The following is a 20,791-nucleotide window of genomic DNA, read 5'->3' on the forward strand; positions in this document are numbered from 1 at the left end:
GATTCAATGAAAACGATTCAATGAGACGATTCAATGGTATGATTCAAATGAGACTGATTCAATTTAATGATTTATTAACCTTCAGATTTAATGAGATTGATCACTCAATTACCCAATTGCACCTACATTAGAAAAGAACATCAAGCTAGCTGTTTTTAATTAACCTGCTGTGGAACAGCAGCAGTCTAGTTTGCATGAGTATTACAGTAGCCAGTAACATGTAACCCTAGCTATGAAATAGGCGAGAGGCCGAGGGCTACAGAAACGGAGATCGGCACCACCCTATGCGCCACACGGGGTGGGAAAGACTTGACTGTCACATCACAGCAAGAACATTCTGGATTTGAACCTGCTGGTCAACTGGGGTCTTTCTGTGTGGAGTTTGCATGTTCTCCTCAGGCCTGCGTGTGTTTCCTCTAGGTGCTCTGGTTTCCTCCCACAGTCCAAAAACATGTAGATTAGGTCAACTGGCTATTCTAAATTGTCCATAGGTGTGAATGTGAATAGCTGTATGTCTTTCTATTTTAGCCCCATGATAGACTGTCCAGGGTGAACAATTCTCACCTAGTGTCAGCTGGGATTAATTCCAGCTCCCTGTGATCCTTAATGGGTAAGTGGTATAGATAATGAGTGAATGAATAATTATGCTAAATTGTTGTGGTTTAAGAGGTATAAAACACTTCAGGATATGTTGTTACAGGAAAATAATAAAGCCTGTTGTTGATCATTTTCCTATCACAGCATGCCCCATTGCATTTTATCTCTTACTAGTGCACTTCAAATTGTTAAAGTGTTACTAAATGGAACTCCTAATGAATAATACTGAGAAAGAAATGGGTCTGAAAGATCTTAAAATAATTGAGTTATCTTCTTTTTCTGCTCCTGTCTTCAAGTTCTGTCAGAAATATCAAATTAACAATGTAAGTGTACTTAGATGTCATCACAATGTCATATTTACAGGTTGGGAGCTCGAAGCATTCCCCAGCTTTCTGAGTGATGGTGTGCCAATGTCGCCACCAAAAATGAATATAACGCCAACAACAGATGGTAAGATTTAAGTGGCAATTTTGAATGTTAACCGGTCAGTTCTTTATTTTCTTTCAGGAGGGAAAAGTAAACTTCTCTGTCACTGATTATTAAAAAACATTAAACATAAATAGGTTTTCTCACATTGACTAACTGATCATTCTGTCATTGTTTTACTGACACAGTTGATCAATGTATTTACTCGAAAGGTTTTTGGATTCAGTTTTTAAATTTTATATATATTTTTAAAAAATCAAACAAAAAATCCTACTTTCCCTTTTATTAACCTTAAAAAGTGTTTACTTTGGGGTTACGAAAGACCTTGATATTACTATTGCCCCTTTTTGACCAACAGGGAACACTATTGAGTCGACAAAGAAGAGAAGAGTAAACGACTTTTATTATGAAAATAAACGGATTTCCTGAATTTACACCGTGTTTTCTCACTGACTTCACACCTAAATAACGCTCTGCTCCCTTTCGAAGTGCACTACATATGTCTGAAGGTTACTGTGTGCTCTACATAGTGCACTATATAGGCAATAAGCGGGTATTCGGGATCGAGCCTGGTTTCTTGCCTTGTGTTTGTCACATGTTGATGAGTGTGTAGAATTACAGGGAGACTCAAGCTTCACCCCTGCTGGAGGTTCAGTGAACGTTGCCCTGCTGTCTGGTGAAAACATGGCGAAATATGAGGAAGTCAGTGTCCACGGTTATGGAGAGTTTTGTAAAGCTGTGGATGAGAGGAAAGGGAAAGACGTGTTTGTGTATTTCAGTGGAGATAAAGATGAACAGGGGAAAAGCTGGTGTCCAGACTGTGTGAAAGGTAAGAGACTGAAAGGTGTGTGGAGGGTGAGAGACTGAAAGGTGTGTGGAGGGTGAGAGACTGAAAGGTGTGAGGAGGGTGAGAGACTGAAAGGTGTGCGGAGGGTGAGAGACTGAAAGGTGTGTAGAGGGTGAGAGACTGAAAGGTGTGTGGAGGGTGAGAGACTGAAAGGTGTGTGAAAGGTGAGAGACTGAAATGTGTGAGGAGGGTGAGAGACTGAAAGGTGTGTGGAGGGTGAGAGACTGAAAGGTGTGTGGAGGGTGAGAGACTGAAAGGTGTGTGGAGGGTGAGAGACTGAAAGGTGTGTGGAGGGTGAGAGACTGAAAGGTGTGAGGAGGGTGAGAGACTGAAAGGTGTGCGGAGGGTGAGAGACTGAAAGGTGTGAGGAGGGTGAGAGACTGAAAGGTGTGTGAAAGGTGAGAGACTGAAAGGTGTGAGGAGGGTGAGAGACTGAAAGGTGTGAGGAGGGTGAGAGACTGAAAGGTGTGTGGAGGGTGAGAGACTGAAAGGTGTGTGGAGGGTGAGAGACTGAAAGGTGTGTGAAAGGTGAGAGACTGAAAGGTGTGTGAAAGGTGAGAGACTGAAAGGTGTGAGGAGGGTGAGAGACTGAAAGGTGTGTGGAGGGTGAGAGACTGAAAGGTGTGTGAAAGGTGAGAGACTGAAATGTGTGAGGAGGGTGAGAGACTGAAAGGTGTGTGGAGGGTGAGAGACTGAAAGGTGTGTGGAGGGTGAGAGACTGAAAGGTGTGTGGAGGGTGAGAGACTGAAAGGTGTGTGGAGGGTGAGAGACTGAAAGGTGTGAGGAGGGTGAGAGACTGAAAGGTGTGCGGAGGGTGAGAGACTGAAAGGTGTGAGGAGGGTGAGAGACTGAAAGGTGTGTGAAAGGTGAGAGACTGAAAGGTGTGAGGAGGGTGAGAGACTGAAAGGTGTGAGGAGGGTGAGAGACTGAAAGGTGTGTGGAGGGTGAGAGACTGAAAGGTGTGTGGAGGGTGAGAGACTGAAAGGTGTGTGAAAGGTGAGAGACTGAAAGGTGTGTGAAAGGTGAGAGACTGAAAGGTGTGAGGAGGGTGAGAGACTGAAAGGTGTGTGGAGGGTGAGAGACTGAAAGGTGTGTGGAGGGTGAGAGACTGAAAGGTGTGTGGAGGGTGAGAGACTGAAAGGTGTGTGGAGGGTGAGAGACTGAAAGGTGTGTGGAGGGTGAGAGACTGAAAGGTGTGTGGAGGGTGAGAGACTGAAAGGTGAGAGACTGAAAGGTGTGCGGAGGGTGAGAGACTGAAAGGTGTGCGGAGGGTGAGAGACTGAAAGGTGTGCGGAGGGTGAGAGACTGAAAGGTGTGTGAAAGGTGAGAGACTGAAAGGTGTGAGGAGGGTGAGAGACTGAAAGGTGTGCGGAGGGTGAGAGACTGAAAGGTGTGCGGAGGGTGAGAGACTGAAAGGTGTGCGGAGGGTGAGAGACTGAAAGGTGTGCGGAGGGTGAGAGACTGAAAGGTGTGCGGAGGGTGAGAGACTGAAAGGTGTGCGGAGGGTGAGAGACTGAAAGGTGTGCGGAGGGTGAGAGACTGAAAGGTGTGCGGAGGGTGAGAGACTGAAAGGTGTGCGGAGGGTGAGAGACTGAAAGGTGTGCGGAGGGTGAGAGACTGAAAGGTGTGCGGAGGGTGAGAGACTGAAAGGTGTGCGGAGGGTGAGAGACTGAAAGGTGTGCGGAGGGTGAGAGACTGAAAGGTGTGCGGAGGGTGAGAGACTGAAAGGTGTGCGGAGGGTGAGAGACTGAAAGGTGTGCGGAGGGTGAGAGACTGAAAGGTGTGCGGAGGGTGAGAGACTGAAAGGTGTGCGGAGGGTGAGAGACTGAAAGGTGTGCGGAGGGTGAGAGACTGAAAGGTGTGCGGAGGGTGAGAGACTGAAAGGTGTGCGGAGGGTGAGAGACTGAAAGGTGTGCGGAGGGTGAGAGACTGAAAGGTGTGCGGAGGGTGAGAGACTGAAAGGTGTGCGGAGGGTGAGAGACTGAAAGGTGTGCGGAGGGTGAGAGACTGAAAGGTGTGCGGAGGGTGAGAGACTGAAAGGTGTGCGGAGGGTGAGAGACTGAAAGGTGTGCGGAGGGTGAGAGACTGAAAGGTGTGTGAGAGACTGAAAGGCGTGCGGAGGGCGAGAGACTGTGAAAGGCGTGCGGAGGGCGAGAGACTGTGAAAGGCGTGCGGAGGGCGAGAGACTGTGAAAGGCGTGCGGAGGGCGAGAGACTGTGAAAGGCGTGCGGAGGGCGAGAGACTGTGAAAGGCGTGCGGAGGGCGAGAGACTGAAAGGCGTGCGGAGGGCGAGAGACTGAAAGGCGTGCGGAGGGCGAGAGACTGAAAGGCGTGCGGAGGGCGAGAGACTGAAAGGCGTGCGGAGGGCGAGAGACTGAAAGGCGTGCGGAGGGCGAGAGACTTAAAGGCGTGCGAAGGGCGAGAGACTGAAAGGTGTGCGGAGGGTGAGAGACTGAAAGGTGTGAGGAGGGTGAGAGACTGAAAGGTGTGCGGAGGGTGAGAGACTGAAAGGTGTGCGGAGGGTGAGAGACTTAAAGGTGTGCGGAGGGTGAGAGACTGAAAGGTGTGCGAAGGGTGAGAGACTGAAAGGTGTGCGGAGGGTGAGAGACTGAAAGGTGTGAGGAGGGTGAGAGACTGAAAGGTGTGTGGAGGGTGAGAGACTGAAAGGTGTGTGAGAGACTGAAAGGCGTGCGGAGGGCGAGAGACTGTGAAAGGCGTGCGGAGGGCGAGAGACTGTGAAAGGCGTGCGGAGGGCGAGAGACTGTGAAAGGCGTGCGGAGGGCGAGAGACTGTGAAAGGCGTGCGGAGGGCGAGAGACTGTGAAAGGCGTGCGGAGGGCGAGAGACTGTGAAAGGCGTGCGGAGGGCGAGAGACTGTGAAAGGCGTGCGGAGGGCGAGAGACTGTGAAAGGCGTGCGGAGGGCGAGAGACTGTGAAAGGCGTGCGGAGGGCGAGAGACTGTGAAAGGCGTGCGGAGGGCGAGAGACTGTGAAAGGCGTGCGGAGGGCGAGAGACTGTGAAAGGCGTGCGGAGGGCGAGAGACTGTGAAAGGCGTGCGGAGGGCGAGAGACTGTGAAAGGCGTGCGGAGGGCGAGAGACTGTGAAAGGCGTGCGGAGGGCGAGAGACTGTGAAAGGCGTGCGGAGGGCGAGAGACTGAAAGGCGTGCGGAGGGCGAGAGACTGAAAGGCGTGCGGAGGGCGAGAGACTGAAAGGCGTGCGGAGGGCGAGAGACTGAAAGGCGTGCGGAGGGCGAGAGACTGAAAGGCGTGCGGAGGGCGAGAGACTTAAAGGTGTGCGAAGGGCGAGAGACTGAAAGGTGTGCGGAGGGTGAGAGACTGAAAGGTGTGAGGAGGGTGAGAGACTGAAAGGTGTGCGGAGGGTGAGAGACTGAAAGGTGTGCGGAGGGTGAGAGACTTAAAGGTGTGCGGAGGGTGAGAGACTTAAAGGTGTGCGGAGGGTGAGAGACTGAAAGGTGTGCGGAGGGTGAGAGACTGAAAGGTGTGCGGAGGGTGAGAGACTGAAAGGTGTGCGGAGGGTGAGAGACTGAAAGGTGTGTGGAGGGTGAGAGACTGAAAGGTGTGTGAGAGACTGAAAGGCGTGCGGAGGGCGAGAGACTGTGAAAGGCGTGCGGAGGGCGAGAGACTGTGAAAGGCGTGCGGAGGGCGAGAGACTGTGAAAGGCGTGCGGAGGGCGAGAGACTGTGAAAGGCGTGCGGAGGGCGAGAGACTGTGAAAGGCGTGCGGAGGGCGAGAGACTGTGAAAGGCGTGCGGAGGGCGAGAGACTGTGAAAGGCGTGCGGAGGGCGAGAGACTGTGAAAGGCGTGCGGAGGGCGAGAGACTGTGAAGGGCGTGCGGAGGGCGAGAGACTGTGAAGGGCGTGCGGAGGGCGAGAGACTGTGAAGGGCGTGCGGAGGGCGAGAGACTGTGAAGGGCGTGCGGAGGGCGAGAGACTGTGAAGGGCGTGCGGAGGGCGAGAGACTGTGAAGGGCGTGCGGAGGGCGAGAGACTGTGAAGGGCGTGCGGAGGGCGAGAGACTGTGAAGGGCGTGCGGAGGGCGAGAGACTGTGAAGGGCGTGCGGAGGGCGAGAGACTGTGAAGGGCGTGCGGAGGGCGAGAGACTGTGAAGGGCGTGCGGAGGGCGAGAGACTGTGAAGGGCGTGCGGAGGGCGAGAGACTGTGAAGGGCGTGCGGAGGGCGAGAGACTGTGAAGGGCGTGCGGAGGGCGAGAGACTGTGAAGGGCGTGCGGAGGGCGAGAGACTGTGAAGGGCGTGCGGAGGGCGAGAGACTGTGAAGGGCGTGCGGAGGGCGAGAGACTGTGAAGGGCGTGCGGAGGGCGAGAGACTGTGAAGGGCGTGCGGAGGGCGAGAGACTGTGAAGGGCGTGCGGAGGGCGAGAGACTGTGAAGGGCGTGCGGAGGGCGAGAGACTGTGAAGGGCGTGCGGAGGGCGAGAGTCTGTGAAGGGCGTGCGGAGGGCGAGGGACTGCGAGAAGGCGTGCGGAGGGCGAGGGACTCAGCTGACATTTCAGGATTCCTGCTGGAAATTGTGCTGATTTAGGGGACACATGGGAAAGTTGGACAGTATCAGTGACATGCTGAAATCTTGTTGCCTAGAAATGTTTTTGCTTACAACATGACATCACTTAACCAACTGCAATATAACCATTTCAGGGTTCTCACAGCTCCTTAAAAGGTCTTAAAATAAAATCAGTGAAATAAAGATCATAAATTGTCTTAAATTCACTGTAAATTTGTTGTAAGGGATTAAATTTGCAGATGCATGTAAGGCTTCATTGTGTGTTCAACACTGTCTCTTATTGGGATTATTGTAAAATTTCCATCCATCCATTTTCTGCTGCTTATCCGGGTCGCGGGGGTAGCAGCCTAAGCAGAGCAGTCCAGACTTCCATCTCCCCGGCCACCTCCACCAGCTCTTACCGAGCCGTTCCCAGGCTAGCTGAGAGATGTAATCTCTCCAGCGTGTCCTGGGTCTGCCCCGTGGTCTTCTCCCGGTGGGGCGTGCCTGGAGACCCTCCCCTGGGAGGCATTCAGGGGGCATCCTGACAAGGTGCCCGAACCACATCAACTGACTCCTTTCGATGTGGAGGAGCAGTGGTTCTACTCTGAGTCTCTCCCGAATGACCAAGCTTCTCACCCTGTCTCTAAGAGAGAGCCCAGCCACTCTACGGAGAAAACTCATTTCGACTGCAATCTCATTCTTTCGGTCACTACTCGCAGCTCGTGACTATAGGTGAGGGTGAGGACGTAGATGGAGCAGTAAATTGAGAGCTTTGCCTTTTGGCTCAACTCTCTCTTCATCACAACAGACCGGTTTAGCATCCGCATCACTGCTGACACTGCCCCGATCCGTCTGTCCAACTCCTGCTCCCCCCTACCCGTCTGTCCAACTCCTGCTCCCCCCTACCCTCACTCATGAACAAGACCCCGAGATACTTAAACTCCTCCACTTGAGGTAGCAACTCCCCCCGACCCGAACCAAACTGATTTCCCGGAGAAGGGTTGGACTCTATTGTTAAATTTATACTTCTTAATTATTGTCTCTGATATTTTTATTGTTGCCTGCTGTCGTCAAGAGGACCACATTGGAAATTAGTTGAAACTGTAAAAATAACTAAAAACTTCACCTACTACTTTAGCAGTGCTCTGTCACAGGCTTCCAGAAAGCGTAGTTTAAACACTTGTGAATGCTTTATTTACTGTTATTAGCCTATAAAATAAGGTTGATTTGGTATATAGATGGGACGGCACGGTGGTGTAGTGGTTAGCGCTGTCGCCTCACAGCAAGAAGGTCCTGGGTTCGAGCCCCGTGGCCGGCGAGGGCCTTTCTGTGCGGAGTTCTCCCCGTGTCTGCGTGGATTTCCTCCGGGTGCTCCGGTTTCCCCCACAGTCCAAAGACATGCAGGTTAGGTTAACTGGTGACTCTAAATTGACCGTAGGTGTGAATGTGAGTGTGAATGGTTGTCTGTGTCTGTGTGTCAGCCCTGTGATGACCTGGCGACTTGTCCAGGGTGTACCCCGCCTTTCGCCCGTAGTCAGCTGGGATAGGCTCCAGCTTGCCTGCGACCCTGTAGAACAGGATAAAGCGGCTAGAGATAATGAGATGATATATAGATGAAATTAAATGTTTTAGAGCAAAGATGCCGTCAGAAATAATGCAATTAAATGTTTCTTTAAACATAAGTACTATAAAGAGCAGTAAACAGCAGTAATAAATTAAACAGTGTCAATATTTGGTGTCCTTTGCTTAAAAAAAAAAAAACTAGTCTCGGGTCCAGTGAGTGCAGTTTTATGTAGGTTTTATTGAGCATTTTACAGAACCAGCCACAGTTCTTCTGGACACTTTTGTCACACTCGCTTCTTAACTCAGTAGCCTTCATTATAGTGGTTTTTTTTTGGAGGGGGGCTGAAAAGTGGTCTCTCAGTCCCTGCTCACACTGCAGCTCGTGATGGTTTGTGAATACTTGGCGATGAAAAATTAGTAGCATCACCACCAATCACGTGATGCATGGTGAATGTTCTCTGAACTTCATGAGTTGTTTTTTGGTGCGTCTCTGCCTCATGGGTGGCCAAAAATGTCACAAAAAACTTCAATGCATGTAGTGATGTTTTCGTTGGCAAACAAAGTGACAAATACTTGCAGATGGGTTTGGGAACACTTCCTGAAGCTCAGGGAACCTTTGTCAAGCCTCTGGAGATACAGTATGTTTGTCCTTGATGCTTGCAGGAGCCTCGTTAACACAGCGGTAAAGCATAGTCCAACCTTCACCAAGACTTGAAAAAGTGCATTTACATTCTGTGATCCTTCACCAAGATTTGTAATTGGTTGGGCAAAGGGTTCATGAATATTTGGCAAATGTTTGGTGACGGTTAGACAATGCATTTGTGATCCTCGCTGATTGGTTGGCGCTGATGTCACGTATTGGTGAAATCAAGGCCATTGCCAGGTCTCCTCAAAAGAAAAGGGCAAAGTGTTAGCCTGCCGTGTGACCACAACTTTTAGCTCACCTGTATGAAGTATAAATCACCATGCCTCACCACCAAAATGCCTCATTTACAACCTCGATTCCAAAAAAGTTGGGACAAAGTACACATTGTAAATAAAAACAGAATGCAATAATTTACAAATCTCAAAAACTGATATTGTATTCACAATAGAACATAGACAACATATCAAATGTCGAAAGTGAGACATTTTGAAATTTCATGACAGCAACACATCTCAAAAAAGTTGGGACAGGGGCAATAAGAGGCTGGAAAAGTTAAAGGTACAAAAAAGGAACAGCTGGAGGACCAAATTGCAACTCATTAGGTCAACTGGCAATCGGTCATTAACATGACTGGGTATAAAAAGAGCATCTTGGAGTGGCAGCGGCTCTCAGAAGTAAAGATGGGAAGAGGATCACCAGTCCCCCTAATTCTGCACCGACAAATAGTGGAGCAATATCAGAAAGGAGTTCGACAGTGTAAAATTGCAAAGAGTTTGAACATATCATCATCTACAGTGCATAATATCATCAAAAGATTCAGAGAATCTGGAAGAATCTCTGTGCGTAAGGGTCAAGGCCGGAAAACCATACTGGGTGCCCGTGATCTTCGGGCCCTTAGACGGCACTGCATCACATACAGGCATGCTTCTGTATTGGAAATCACAAAATGGGCTCAGGAATATTTCCAGAGAACATTATCTGTGAACACAATTCACCGTGCCATCCGCCGTTGCCAGCTAAAACTCTATAGTTCAAAGAAGAAGCCGTATCTAAACATGATCCAGAAGCGCAGACGTCTTCTCTGGGCCAAGGCTCATTTAAAATGGACTGTGGCAAAGTGGAAAACTAGATATGTTACGTTCATTATGTCGTCTTATTAAATTAAATCATTTAGTTTTCTTTTGTTTCAGACATGTAAAAGTTTTTTCCTTTACCTGACATGTTTCGACGGTGTAACTTCCGTCTTCATCAGAGGGTCATCCGGATGTTGGTGTGTGACGTGCCTTTATAATCAGCTGATGTTACAGAGGTGTGACCTCCCTGTCAATATTGACAAGTCGGTCACGCCATCCTGAGGGGGCAACATTGACAGCAGGAGGTGTGACTGACTTGTCAATATTGTCAAGATTATAAAGGCATGTCATACACCAACATCCGGGTGACCCTCTGATGAAGACGGAAGTTACACCGTCGAAACATGTCAGGTAAAGGAAAAAACTTTTACATGTCTGAAACAAAAGAAAACTAATGATTTAAAGTGGAAAACTGTTCTGTGGTCAGACGAATCAAAATTTGAAGATCTTTATGGAAATCAGGGACGCCGTGTCATTCGGACTAAAGAGGAGAAGGACGACCGGAGTTGTTATCAGCGCTCAGTTCAGAAGCCTGCATCTCTGATGGTATGGGGTTGCATTAGTGCATGTGGCATGGGCAGCTTACACATCTGGAAAGACACCATCAATGCTGAAAGGTATATCCAGGTTCTAGAGCAACATATGCTCCCATCCAGACGACGTCTCTTTCAGGGAAGACCTTGCATTTTCCAACATGACAATGCCAAACCACATACTGCATCAATTACAGCATCATGGCTGCGTAGAAGAAGGGTCCGGGTACTGAACTGGCCAGGCTGCAGTCTAGATCTTTCACCCACAGAAAACATTTGGCGCATCATAAAACGGAAGATACGACAAAAAAGACCTAAGACAGTTGAGCAGCTAGAATCCTACATTAGACAAGAATGGGTTAACATTCCTATCCCTAAACTTGAGCAACTTGTCTCCTCAGTCCTCAGACATTTACAGACTGTTGTAAAGAGAAAAGGGGATGTCTCACAGTGGGAAACAAGGCCTTGTCCCAACTTTTTTGAGATGTGTTGTTGTCATGAAATTTAAAATCACCTAATTTTTCTCTTTAAATGATACGTTTTCTCAGTTTAAACATTTGATATGTCATCTATGTTCTATTCTGATACTTTTTTATTTAGTTTTTCAATTTAAGAAGAAAAAAACAAAAGAAAAACAAGTTGACAACAGGCTGTCAAGAAAATAAAAAAAAAAAAAACATGGGGGCTCCTCGATCGATAAATCCTATATTAAATGTCCAGTGTCTTTACTAGTTAAAGTGAAGCGTCCTCAATTGTTTTGATAAAAGCAGTCCATTTCTCCCATTTCCTATGAAAGGTTGCTCCTCTAGATCTGAGAGAGAAAGTCATCTTTTCCATTAAACACATTTCCTCTACTTTGTCCATCCATTGCTTAATGCTTGGAGACTCGGCTTTATACCAGCGTTTTTGTTATAGCTTTTTTACAAGCCATCAGCAGTATTTTACATAGATACCAGTTTCTTTTAATAATCACATTTTCATTAAAGACACAAAAATAGAGGATCTTCACATTGTTAGGAATTGTGTATCCCAAGATTTTTCCCACTGTAATACATACCATACATTACCCCAGAAAGTTTGAATTTTTGGGCATATCCAAAATATATGGGAGTGGTCTGCGCTCATGTTTCCGCACTGCCTCCAGCACTGTTCTTGTGATTGAGAGAATTTGCTCTTTATAAGGGGTGTAATGAAAAAACGAATCAAATGTTTCCAGCCAAATATTCTCCACTTCCTTGAACTTGTAGATGAATGCTGTGCACACCACATAAAGCGCCACTCCTCCTCTGATATTTCTATGTTTAGTTCTTTCTCCCGTTTTGCTTTAATGTATCCTGTGTTGATCCCATTTTGTTTCTGAAGACCTTGGTAAATTTTTGAAATTATTTTTCTATTCCTCTTTTTATAGGCTTCAGTCAGAATCTCTATCACTGTATTGCCCTCTTTGGACAATGTTGGTCTGATTCTTTTATTGTAATAATCTCTTATTTGCAGGTATCGGAAAAAATCTTTGTTTTCTAGTCCAAATTCTTTTTGTAACTCTCTAAAACTTTTAAAGAGCCCTCTGTGGACTAATGTGCATATTGCTGTAATGCCCCTGTCCCACCATCGTCTGAATTCAGCATCTCTGATTCCTGGTTCGAATCTGGGATCTAGAGCAGGCCAAATTAATAATTTGATGTCACCCTCCATATTGTATTCTTTTACCATCTTGTTCCAGATAACCAGTGTTTGTTTGATAATTTCATTCTTGCTTTGCTGAGCCAATTTGTTTCCTACGTCCCGTAATATTGGCTGAATCCGGCAACTTTCCATCTTGGCCTCTATGTCTTTCCATCTTGCCTGATATAGCGGGCAGCATGTACAGACCAGGAACCTTACTTGAGCTGCGTAAAAATATTGCTTCAGGTTAGGCAAGGACCGTCCCCCCTCCTCTTTTGGTAATTGAAGTGTCTTATACTTGATCCTCGGTCTCTTTCTGGCCCAGATAAATCTAGCTATAAGTTTGTCCCAGTATCTGAATTGTGTTTCTGGAATCAACTGTGGGATGGATTGGAAAAGGTATAACAGTCTCGGTACCACATTCATTTTTATTACCTCAATTCTTGTCTCAAAGTCCATGTTAAAGGCTGACCACTGCCCGATATCGGTCTTGATATTATTGTTAATGTTATTATAATTTATTTCAAATGTTTTCATGTGGTCTTTTGCCAATACCACACCCAGGTATTTAATAACTTTTTGGAATTCCATTTGATTTTGTATTTTTCTCTAATTTCTCGACCTGGGGAATAATTCAGTGTAAGAATTTGTGGTTTTGCTATGTTTAATTTATAGCCTGAGTATTTACCATAGTCTTCTAATATCGACATAAGATTAGGAAATGTCCCGTCCGGGTCTTGGAGGGCCACAATAACATCATCAGCGAAGAGCCCGATCCGATGCTCTTGCTTTCCTATATGGATTCCTTCCAAGTTGTCGTTTTGCCTTATCATTTGTGCCAGCGGTTCAATAAATATAGCAAACAAGGTAGGGCTTAAACAGCATCCTTGGCGAGTTCCTTGCTGTAAAATAAATCTGTCCGTTAGGTGTCCATTAATTTTTATCCTCGCTGTTGGTTCATTGTAGAGGCTTTGGATACGTTGTATTATCTGTTTACGAATCCCTAGTTTTCCCAAAACCTGATACAGAAACCTCCAATTGACGCAGTCAAAGGCCTTTTCTGCATCAAGGCTCACTAGTACTGCTCTCGGGCCCTGTTTTTGAATCTGATCTATTACATGGAGGATGCGTCTAATGTTATCCTGAGTCTGCCTACCTGTAATAAAACCTGACCGATCCTCGTCTATCAAGTCGGACATAAAATTTTCAAATCTTTTGGAAATTATTGAAGTAAAGATCTTATAATCCACATTTAGAATTGAAATAGGTCTATAGGATTCACAAAGTTCTTTATTTTTGCCTTGCTTTGGAATAACTGAAATTATGGCCTCTCTCCAAGAGGGGGGCAGTTTGCCCTCTGTCAGAGTCAGATTGAAAGAACTCCGAAGTAGCGGGGTTAATTCCTCCCTAAATGTTCTATACCACTCGCCGGGGAATCCATCACTACCTGGTGTTTTGTTTGGTTTTAATCTGCTAATTGCGGCATCTAGTTCTTTTTTTTGTGATGCTGGAAATTAATTTTCTGTTTTGCTCTTCTCCAATAGCAGGCAAGTCCAAAGAGTCAAGGAAATCTTTCATTTCACACTCTCCCTTTGCTGTGGGTTGGGTGTACAAGTTTTCATAGTAATCTTTAAAAACCCTTTCTATTTCTTCAGGTTCGAATAGTAGTTTTTTCATTATGGAGTCTCTAATCTTGTGTATTGTGTGAGAAGCTTGCTGGACCTTAAGTCTTCTTGCCAAATATTTAGTTGCTTTAGAGCCAGATTCGTAATAGGTCTGGTTAATGAATCTTAGTTTTTTCTCAACCTCCTGACTTAAATTGTCATCTATCTGCCGTCTCACATTGATTATTTGTTGTAAAGCTGGTTTATCTTTATTATTTTTATGTTGCTGTTCCAGTGATATTAGTCGATTAAGGGCAATTCCATGTAAATGTCAACCTCACCATGCAAAATTAAAGCAACATGTAATACATCAAAACCACTCCCAGAGATCTCACCTAGGCCTGTATTTTACAGATGTGAATAAGTTGAACCAATTTGTAACCAACCTAATATATCACTGTCAGTCTTTCTTTCTTATAATGTAAACCCCAAGCTAAAATCAACTTTGATCATGTACAATTCTATATTATTGCCACAAGCCACAGAAATGTATGCTAAAATCCACAAAACAGCAAAACAATAGCCATCCTAAATATTATTTAAGAACTTTGATAGTTTTAGCTGATATTTAGAGAGTTTTTCAAAGGGTTATGGTGGTTAAATTGCTGATTTTCTAAACATATGCCATGTCTATTTCAGACGCGTCACATCCATAACGGAATTTCGTCACATCCATAACGCTGACTTTTCCTTCCGAAACTCTGCATGAAATACAAAATATTTTAAACGAAGATTTTTTAATATTCACCTTGGACCCCTCTATCAAATGGATATCTCCATTTCGACATTAGGTTTACAATTTCACAGAGTTTGATAAAAATGTACAGTCACCCAAGAAAAGTGATACTTTTTCTGTCACATCCATAACGCATCTTTTATTGGCGTTTTCTGGCATGCCCTAGATGTACTATGGGAATTGTTCTTGTTCTATCACTTCTCCAGTATGGTACAGCCTTAAAATATGCAACACCTGTTTAAATACTGGGAGACAATAAAACATGCACTGGGTTATTTGTTGCCATTTTGAGTTCAAGTGTCACGTCCATAACGCTGGAATTGCTCTTAACCAACTTCTTATAGTCTTCCTCTCTAGTCTTTTTTTTTGGTAAGCTGCCCTCGCTATAAACCTCCCTCTCGTTACAGCTTTAACCGTGTCCCACAGTATGGTAGAATCCACTGGGCTGTTCAAGTTGTCCTCCACGCAGTGTTTAATTTCTTTCTTAACCTCCTCCTGTGTTTTTTGGTTATTCAGCATACCCACATTTAATCTCCATAATGTATTTTTATTTCTCCTAGATAGTTGGATATTGAGGTAGATAATACTGTGATCGGACAAGTCAGTTACCCCTATTTTACATTCCTGTACTCTATCTGTCTATTATGTTCATAAAAAATAGTCTATTCTGGAGTACACTGAGTGTGGGGCAGAGTAATGTGTGTAATCCCTCTCTAGTGGATGGCGTTCTCTCCAGACATCGAACATCCCCAATTCAGCTAGAGAGGTGTTGACAAGTTTCGATAGACGAGTCTTAGATCTCTTGTTATTTGTTGTGTCCAGTTTAGCATTCAAAATCATGTTGAAATCCCCCGCACATATTAGAATTCCTTCATTTTCCTGGGCTATAATCTCAAACAATAATTTCAAAAACGTTTGATCAGAGTTAGGTGGCACATAGACATTGACCAAAGTAACTAGATTATTATCCAGTTTCCCTTTTACTATTGCATATCTCCCCTCTTTGTCGTTTATTTCTTTGATGACTTCAAAACTGACAGAGTTGGAAATTAATGTGGCAGCGACTCTCTTTGGACCTTTCTTAAATGAGCTAAAAAAAAAACATTTTTAAATCCAAATTTCCTCAATTTTTCGTGTTCTTGTTGAGTTAGATGCATTTCTTGTAAATATATCACCTGGAATTTTTCTTTCCTCAGTTTTGCCATTACTTTTCCTCTTTTAATTGTATTGTTTAAGCCATTCACATTTAAGGACGCTATTCTCATGTTGTTACACTGCATCACTTATAAGAATAAAGACAAGGGAAAACATTGATAGCCCCAGTAACAATGCCAAAACGTTGGCATGAAACAAACAGAGCAAATATAACAGATGAACTTCCAAACAATTGAGGAACTCTCCGTCCTCACACAGTCTGATCCCGTTGGTGGATCTAGGGAAAACCCTCTTAAGTAAAGAGGGGCCTAACTTAGTAATGACAGGTCCTACAGAGAGGGTTCTAGTCATTCTAAATGAGTCCAACGTTAGAACTTCGAAGAAAAACTTAAGTAACCCAGGCCTCCAATAGTCGCTTTTCTTTTAGCATATGAATAGCAGGGTAACCATTATTCTGACAACTAAAAACACAGGCTATCAGAACATTCCTACCGGTTATTGCTTCATTGTATAATCGCTTATCTTGGTCAAAGAATCTTCGGAACTCTTGCAGCTTTTCCTTGGCTCATGCAGCTGCTGTTGTGTAGCTCTTCCGGGGGGATCCCTCATTGGGCTGCCACTCCATTGCTGTGTGGAGCCGTGACTCCAGCCCGGCCGCCGCGGTCATCGGTGTCGGAGTCTTCTCTGCGAGTCCGCGTCTCTCTAGCTCCTGCTTCACCTCCTCCGCGCTGTTGTAGGTTCGGGGTCCCGTCTCCCAGTGGATCCTCATCCTGGTGAATGGTGTCTGGAACCGGATGCCCTTCTCCTTCAAGATTCTTTTAGCAGCGTTGTACTCCTTTCTCTTTTGCACAACCTGTGTCGCGTAGCCGTGGTCGAATGACAGGACTTTGTTTCCCAGCTGTATTTTCTTTTTCCATGCCTCTCTCTTTGGTAGAGAATTCCAGAAAGTTCACAATAATGGGTCTCGGCTGGGCTCTGTCTGCAGGTTTCTGTGCAAACAATCGAGGCGCTCTTTGAATTTTAAAATCTTCCGGCAGGTGGAGCTCACGTCCGAGCAGATCTTGAACAAACTTGGCCGTGGACTCACCCTCTTCTCCCTCTTTTACTCCGTGTATACGGGGATTATTTCTCCTCGATCTGGATTCCAAATCGGTTAACTTATCCTGAAGAGCTTTTTGTTCTCTCAGTGAGATGAGAAGAGCATTGTTAGCCTCCTGTGCCCAATGTTCCAGCTTTTCAATCCGCGACTCAGCCTCATTAATTCTGCCGCTCTGTAGCTGCTGTTCAGTGGCGACTTTAGCGAGTTGTCGGTTTATATCCTGTCTGAAATCATCCAAGTCTTTTTTTCACGTCGCTCCTCAACTTTTCACCAAATGAGCGAAGGGCATCTTTTATTTCTGTTTTTAAATCCTTTATCTCCTTGCTGATAATTTCTAGATCCAAGCCCATTTCTGCCTCACTTCCAGCGAGGTGTGTTGTTTCATGGCCGCCATCGTCTTCCATTACATGTTTAGCTAGCGGATCCTCCATTTCTTCTGTCGTCGTGTTTTTAGCCTGAGCAAGTCGAGTTTTCCTACCCATCACAACTTACCCCTGTCACATTACAGTCGGTATGATTTCTAGCTGTGGTTATTCAAGTTATCGGGTTTTTTTTTTTTTTTTTACACTTGACTATCAGAGCTCTGATGCCACGCAGCCTACCACGCCATGTCCAAACCGGAAGTCCCCTATGTTCTATTCTGAATAAAATATGGAATTTTGAAACTTCCACATCATTGCATTCCGTTTTTATTTACAATTTGTACTTCGTCCCAACTTTTTTGGAATCGGGGTTGTACATTTGATAACCCATCGCGAGCTATAGCGTGACCCGAGCCTTCCATAATGTACTGCTTTCTTTACTGATGTCCAAACATTCCAATGTAACGTTTAATTTTGGGATGGAAAACTAATGTTTGGAAATCTAACATGTTTTTGTAGTGACTCGAGAATGTAGAAGCCATACAATAAAAATCGAGCCCAAAGTTTGTACTTAAAAAAAAAAAAGTTACCAACAACTTCTGTACTGTACAGAAGCCGCGAGAGGCCCTTCATATAATCTTTTTTTTATTCACCTTGTTATCCCGAGATAACGACATAATTAATTCAGGATCTCGAGAAAACAACACAACTAATTCGAGATCTCGAGAAAACAAAACCGTTATCCCGAGATAACGACATTAATTAATTCAGGATAAATATTGCCTTATTAGGAGATCGATTATTCCAGACATTCTAATGACCAAAGTTGCGTCTATACAGAATGAGAAATAGCCCCAAAGTCAGTATATCACAAGTCTCTTGGCGCACCTGAATGAACCATTTCTCAGCTGTTTACTTGAGATCATGAAATAATTTTGTTTTCTCGAGATCTCAAATTAGTTGTGTTGTTTTCTTGAGATCCTGAATTAATTATGTCGTTATCTCGGGATAACAAGGTGAATAAAAAAAAAAAAAAAGATTATATGAAGGGCCTCTTTCGGCTTCCGTAGTACTGTACATCTGAATCTGATAAAAATTGTGCAGTTAGGATAGTTTTGGTGATGTGTTTAACAGTTAGTGTTAAACATATTCACTCTTTTTATTTAAATACAAATGTCATTTTATTTGTTTGTCTCTTCTTGCCTCCAGCTGAGCCTGTGGTCCGGGGGGAAATGGCTCATCTTCCTGAAGGCTCAGTCTTCATTTACTGCCAAGTGGGAGACCGGCCATAGTGAGTTACTCATTAATGGACAGCATGTTATTTCATGTATAGTAATATTCAACACACATGGTATTATTTATTGCTGGCTGCTCATGACCATAGATTTTGGTGGGTGATGATAACATTAATAAGGTTAATAATATGATCTTTTTAGAGTAACGTCACGATCAGCAGTTGTGAGAGAACAACATATAGTCTATCAGCTCATTTTGAGCAGTTTGAGATGCAAACAATTTGCCACTGGAAAAGGGAGACATTTACACACACACCCCCAGTCTTTGTAAAGGAAACGTGCATTTCTGATGTGTGTACATTATCCACCCCTTTCCTTCTCCCAATCTTTGCAACATAAAATAAAAATATACATCATGGACATATTATTTTCTATAAAAAACGATCTTGGCAGGTAATTTGGTGTAAACCCGTCACCATGGCAACCCTGTCATTAAAGTGCATATCACGGGTAAATTCAGGAGCAAGATCAATGTAATTCTCCTATTTTATATTAAACTTTGGTCAAATATCTGTCACATTTTGTGCAATTTTTTTACCTTGCGCAATACCAGAAAAATTCAGTTGAAATCAAGCCATTTGAGGCGAATTGGTCCGCCTCTGAAAAAACTTGCCATTTGGATTTCCCGGCAAACATTGATTTTCGTGACATCACGTGCGGGACGCCTCCCTCTGAATCCTACATCAGCGCTGGTTTGTTTATGAGAAAATGACCTGGTGGTTTTCTGCAAACTTCTTCAACGTTATCGCGTAATTATTAAAATGGTTAACAGATGTATCGTAGGAGGGTGTAGCAACACCAATCGTGATGGGATTAGTACTCATCATTTTCCAGAAGACCGGACAATGAGAGAGAAATGGGAGCGCTTGGTCTACACAGGCTGTGCACTGAAACCGTGCAAAGCTCGCGCAGCCTGCTGGCGCTTCCGCAGGTGACGTCACGAATCTGGCTCCAGACTCCCTTGGGATTTTTCCAGACGCGTTTTTTTTTTTTTTTTTCCTGCTGTAGACAGATGGCCTTGTGCAAAATTACCCTTCTGGATGAGTGTGTAAAGGGGCATACTTTCATAAAAAAAAACCACACACAAAATTGGTCCAGAATATGCCCTTTAACTGACCTGTGTGTTGCTCCTCAGTGAGCCTTTATTAGAGCTTGTTGCAGTTCCCATTTTTGACCACTAGCTGCAATAATGACTCTGTGGAAGAGCAAAATGTCATGTACCTGTCAAATAGCAACTTTTTTAGATTGTTGGTCACTCAAAAGAGGGAAATAGTATTTCAATGGAATTGTGAACGAGGACTTTTGTTGAACAGCTGATCGACTTTACCAGCCTGTGAGTGTTGTTCCACTAAGTGCAGTTATTATTTATTCAAACAAACTTCCCAAATTAATTGTGTATTTGTATCATAAATAACATTTTATGTTCAATAATGACGGTATTGAAAGAACATCTTGATTTGTTGTTTTCAGTCACCCACCCCTGACTCAACACCCATAGTCTTACTTCACCATAAAATTCTTCTGCATTTGCGTGCGTTTATCTTTCTCGATTTATTGCTAAATGTCTTTTTATGTTATGCATATATTTAAATGTAGAAATTGAAGTATTCTATCATTTGTTCTTGGTTTGTGTTGTACTAGCAGACATGTTAGATATCTGAAATACTCTTTCAATAAAAGTGATTATTTCTCAACCAGCTGGAAAGATCCGAACAACGACTTTAAGAAGAATCTAAAACTCACTGGAGTTCCTACTCTCCTACACTACGGCACTGTAAATATTAATTCCTTATCAGAGTTATGATATCAAAATTGCTGTTATTTCATTTTAATCTTATGTGTAATGTGGTGTGTGTAAATGACAGTGTTTTTTTTTTTTTTTTTTTTTTCTTCTCCTAGCCCCAGAAGCTGGTGGAGGAAGAGTGTTTCAAATCGGACCTGGTGCGCATGATGTTCACAGAAGAATAATGTCTTATCATGGCATTTTTATGCATATGTGAGATTATTTTCAAAACCTTTTGATTTAACGTTGTACTTTTTCAGTGCTTTGCTACCATATGACCAGGCACGTGCACTGTGTGTATGTCTTCACTGTAAGCTGAAGGGCAAAGTCTCATTTTCTGCCAACATTCTGTATCTGAAGTGTCCTTGATTGTTTTGAAAAAGGGGCAGTATGTGCTCACAAAATCAAATATGAAGCAAACCCCACTATCCTGTGCTTTCAGTAGTGAGAATTTCAGTTTTTGTGCAAACTAACAATAGAAGTAATGCAAAATCAGTAGTATCTTGGAATGTAATTTGTGCACAAAATAAAATGTTTATGAACTAGTTACAGTTGATGGTACAGATTTGTGAACACTTCTTCATTTTTATGAAAGTTGTTTTTATTTTCCAGGTACAGTATGTTAGACATATAATAATCTTGTGTTATACTTGAGTGAACATGTAACATAGTGAACAGGCAACACTGGATTATTTACAAATGTGCAGTAAGGTAAATAGTCCAGTGTTTTGGATGCTCCATGTTCAAATACCATGAAAACCGTTAAATGATT

General features: G+C 44.1%; 1 protein-coding gene across 1 annotated transcript; it reads left to right on the plus strand.

The window, feature by feature from the left end:
• The first annotated feature begins 1,611 nt into the window (after positions 1 to 1,611).
• On the plus strand, positions 1,612 to 20,564 carry txndc17 (thioredoxin domain containing 17). Its single transcript, XM_060898014.1, has 4 exons — positions 1,612 to 1,852; positions 18,151 to 18,232; positions 19,935 to 20,010; positions 20,136 to 20,564. Exons 1-4 carry the CDS (start codon positions 1,708 to 1,710, stop codon positions 20,202 to 20,204), a joined length of 372 nt encoding a protein of 123 aa, XP_060753997.1. The 5' UTR covers positions 1,612 to 1,707; the 3' UTR covers positions 20,205 to 20,564.
• The last annotated feature ends 227 nt before the right edge of the window (positions 20,565 to 20,791 follow it).

This window comes from Neoarius graeffei, chromosome 17 (genome assembly GCF_027579695.1).
Source record: "Neoarius graeffei isolate fNeoGra1 chromosome 17, fNeoGra1.pri, whole genome shotgun sequence".
Lineage (NCBI taxonomy): Eukaryota > Metazoa > Chordata > Actinopteri > Siluriformes > Ariidae > Neoarius > Neoarius graeffei.

Bases quoted from the DNA above. Each gene is read 5' to 3' on its own strand.
- txndc17 (XM_060898014.1), top strand. From the start codon at position 1,708: ATGGCGAAATATGAGGAAGTCAGTGTCCACGGTTATGGAGAGTTTTGT. The intron at 1,853-18,150 runs GTAAGAGACTGA...TCTTGCCTCCAG, and splicing joins GTGTCCAGACTGTGTGAAAG to CTGAGCCTGTGGTCCGGGGG. The intron at 20,011-20,135 runs GTAAATATTAAT...TTCTTCTCCTAG, and splicing joins CTCTCCTACACTACGGCACT to CCCCAGAAGCTGGTGGAGGA.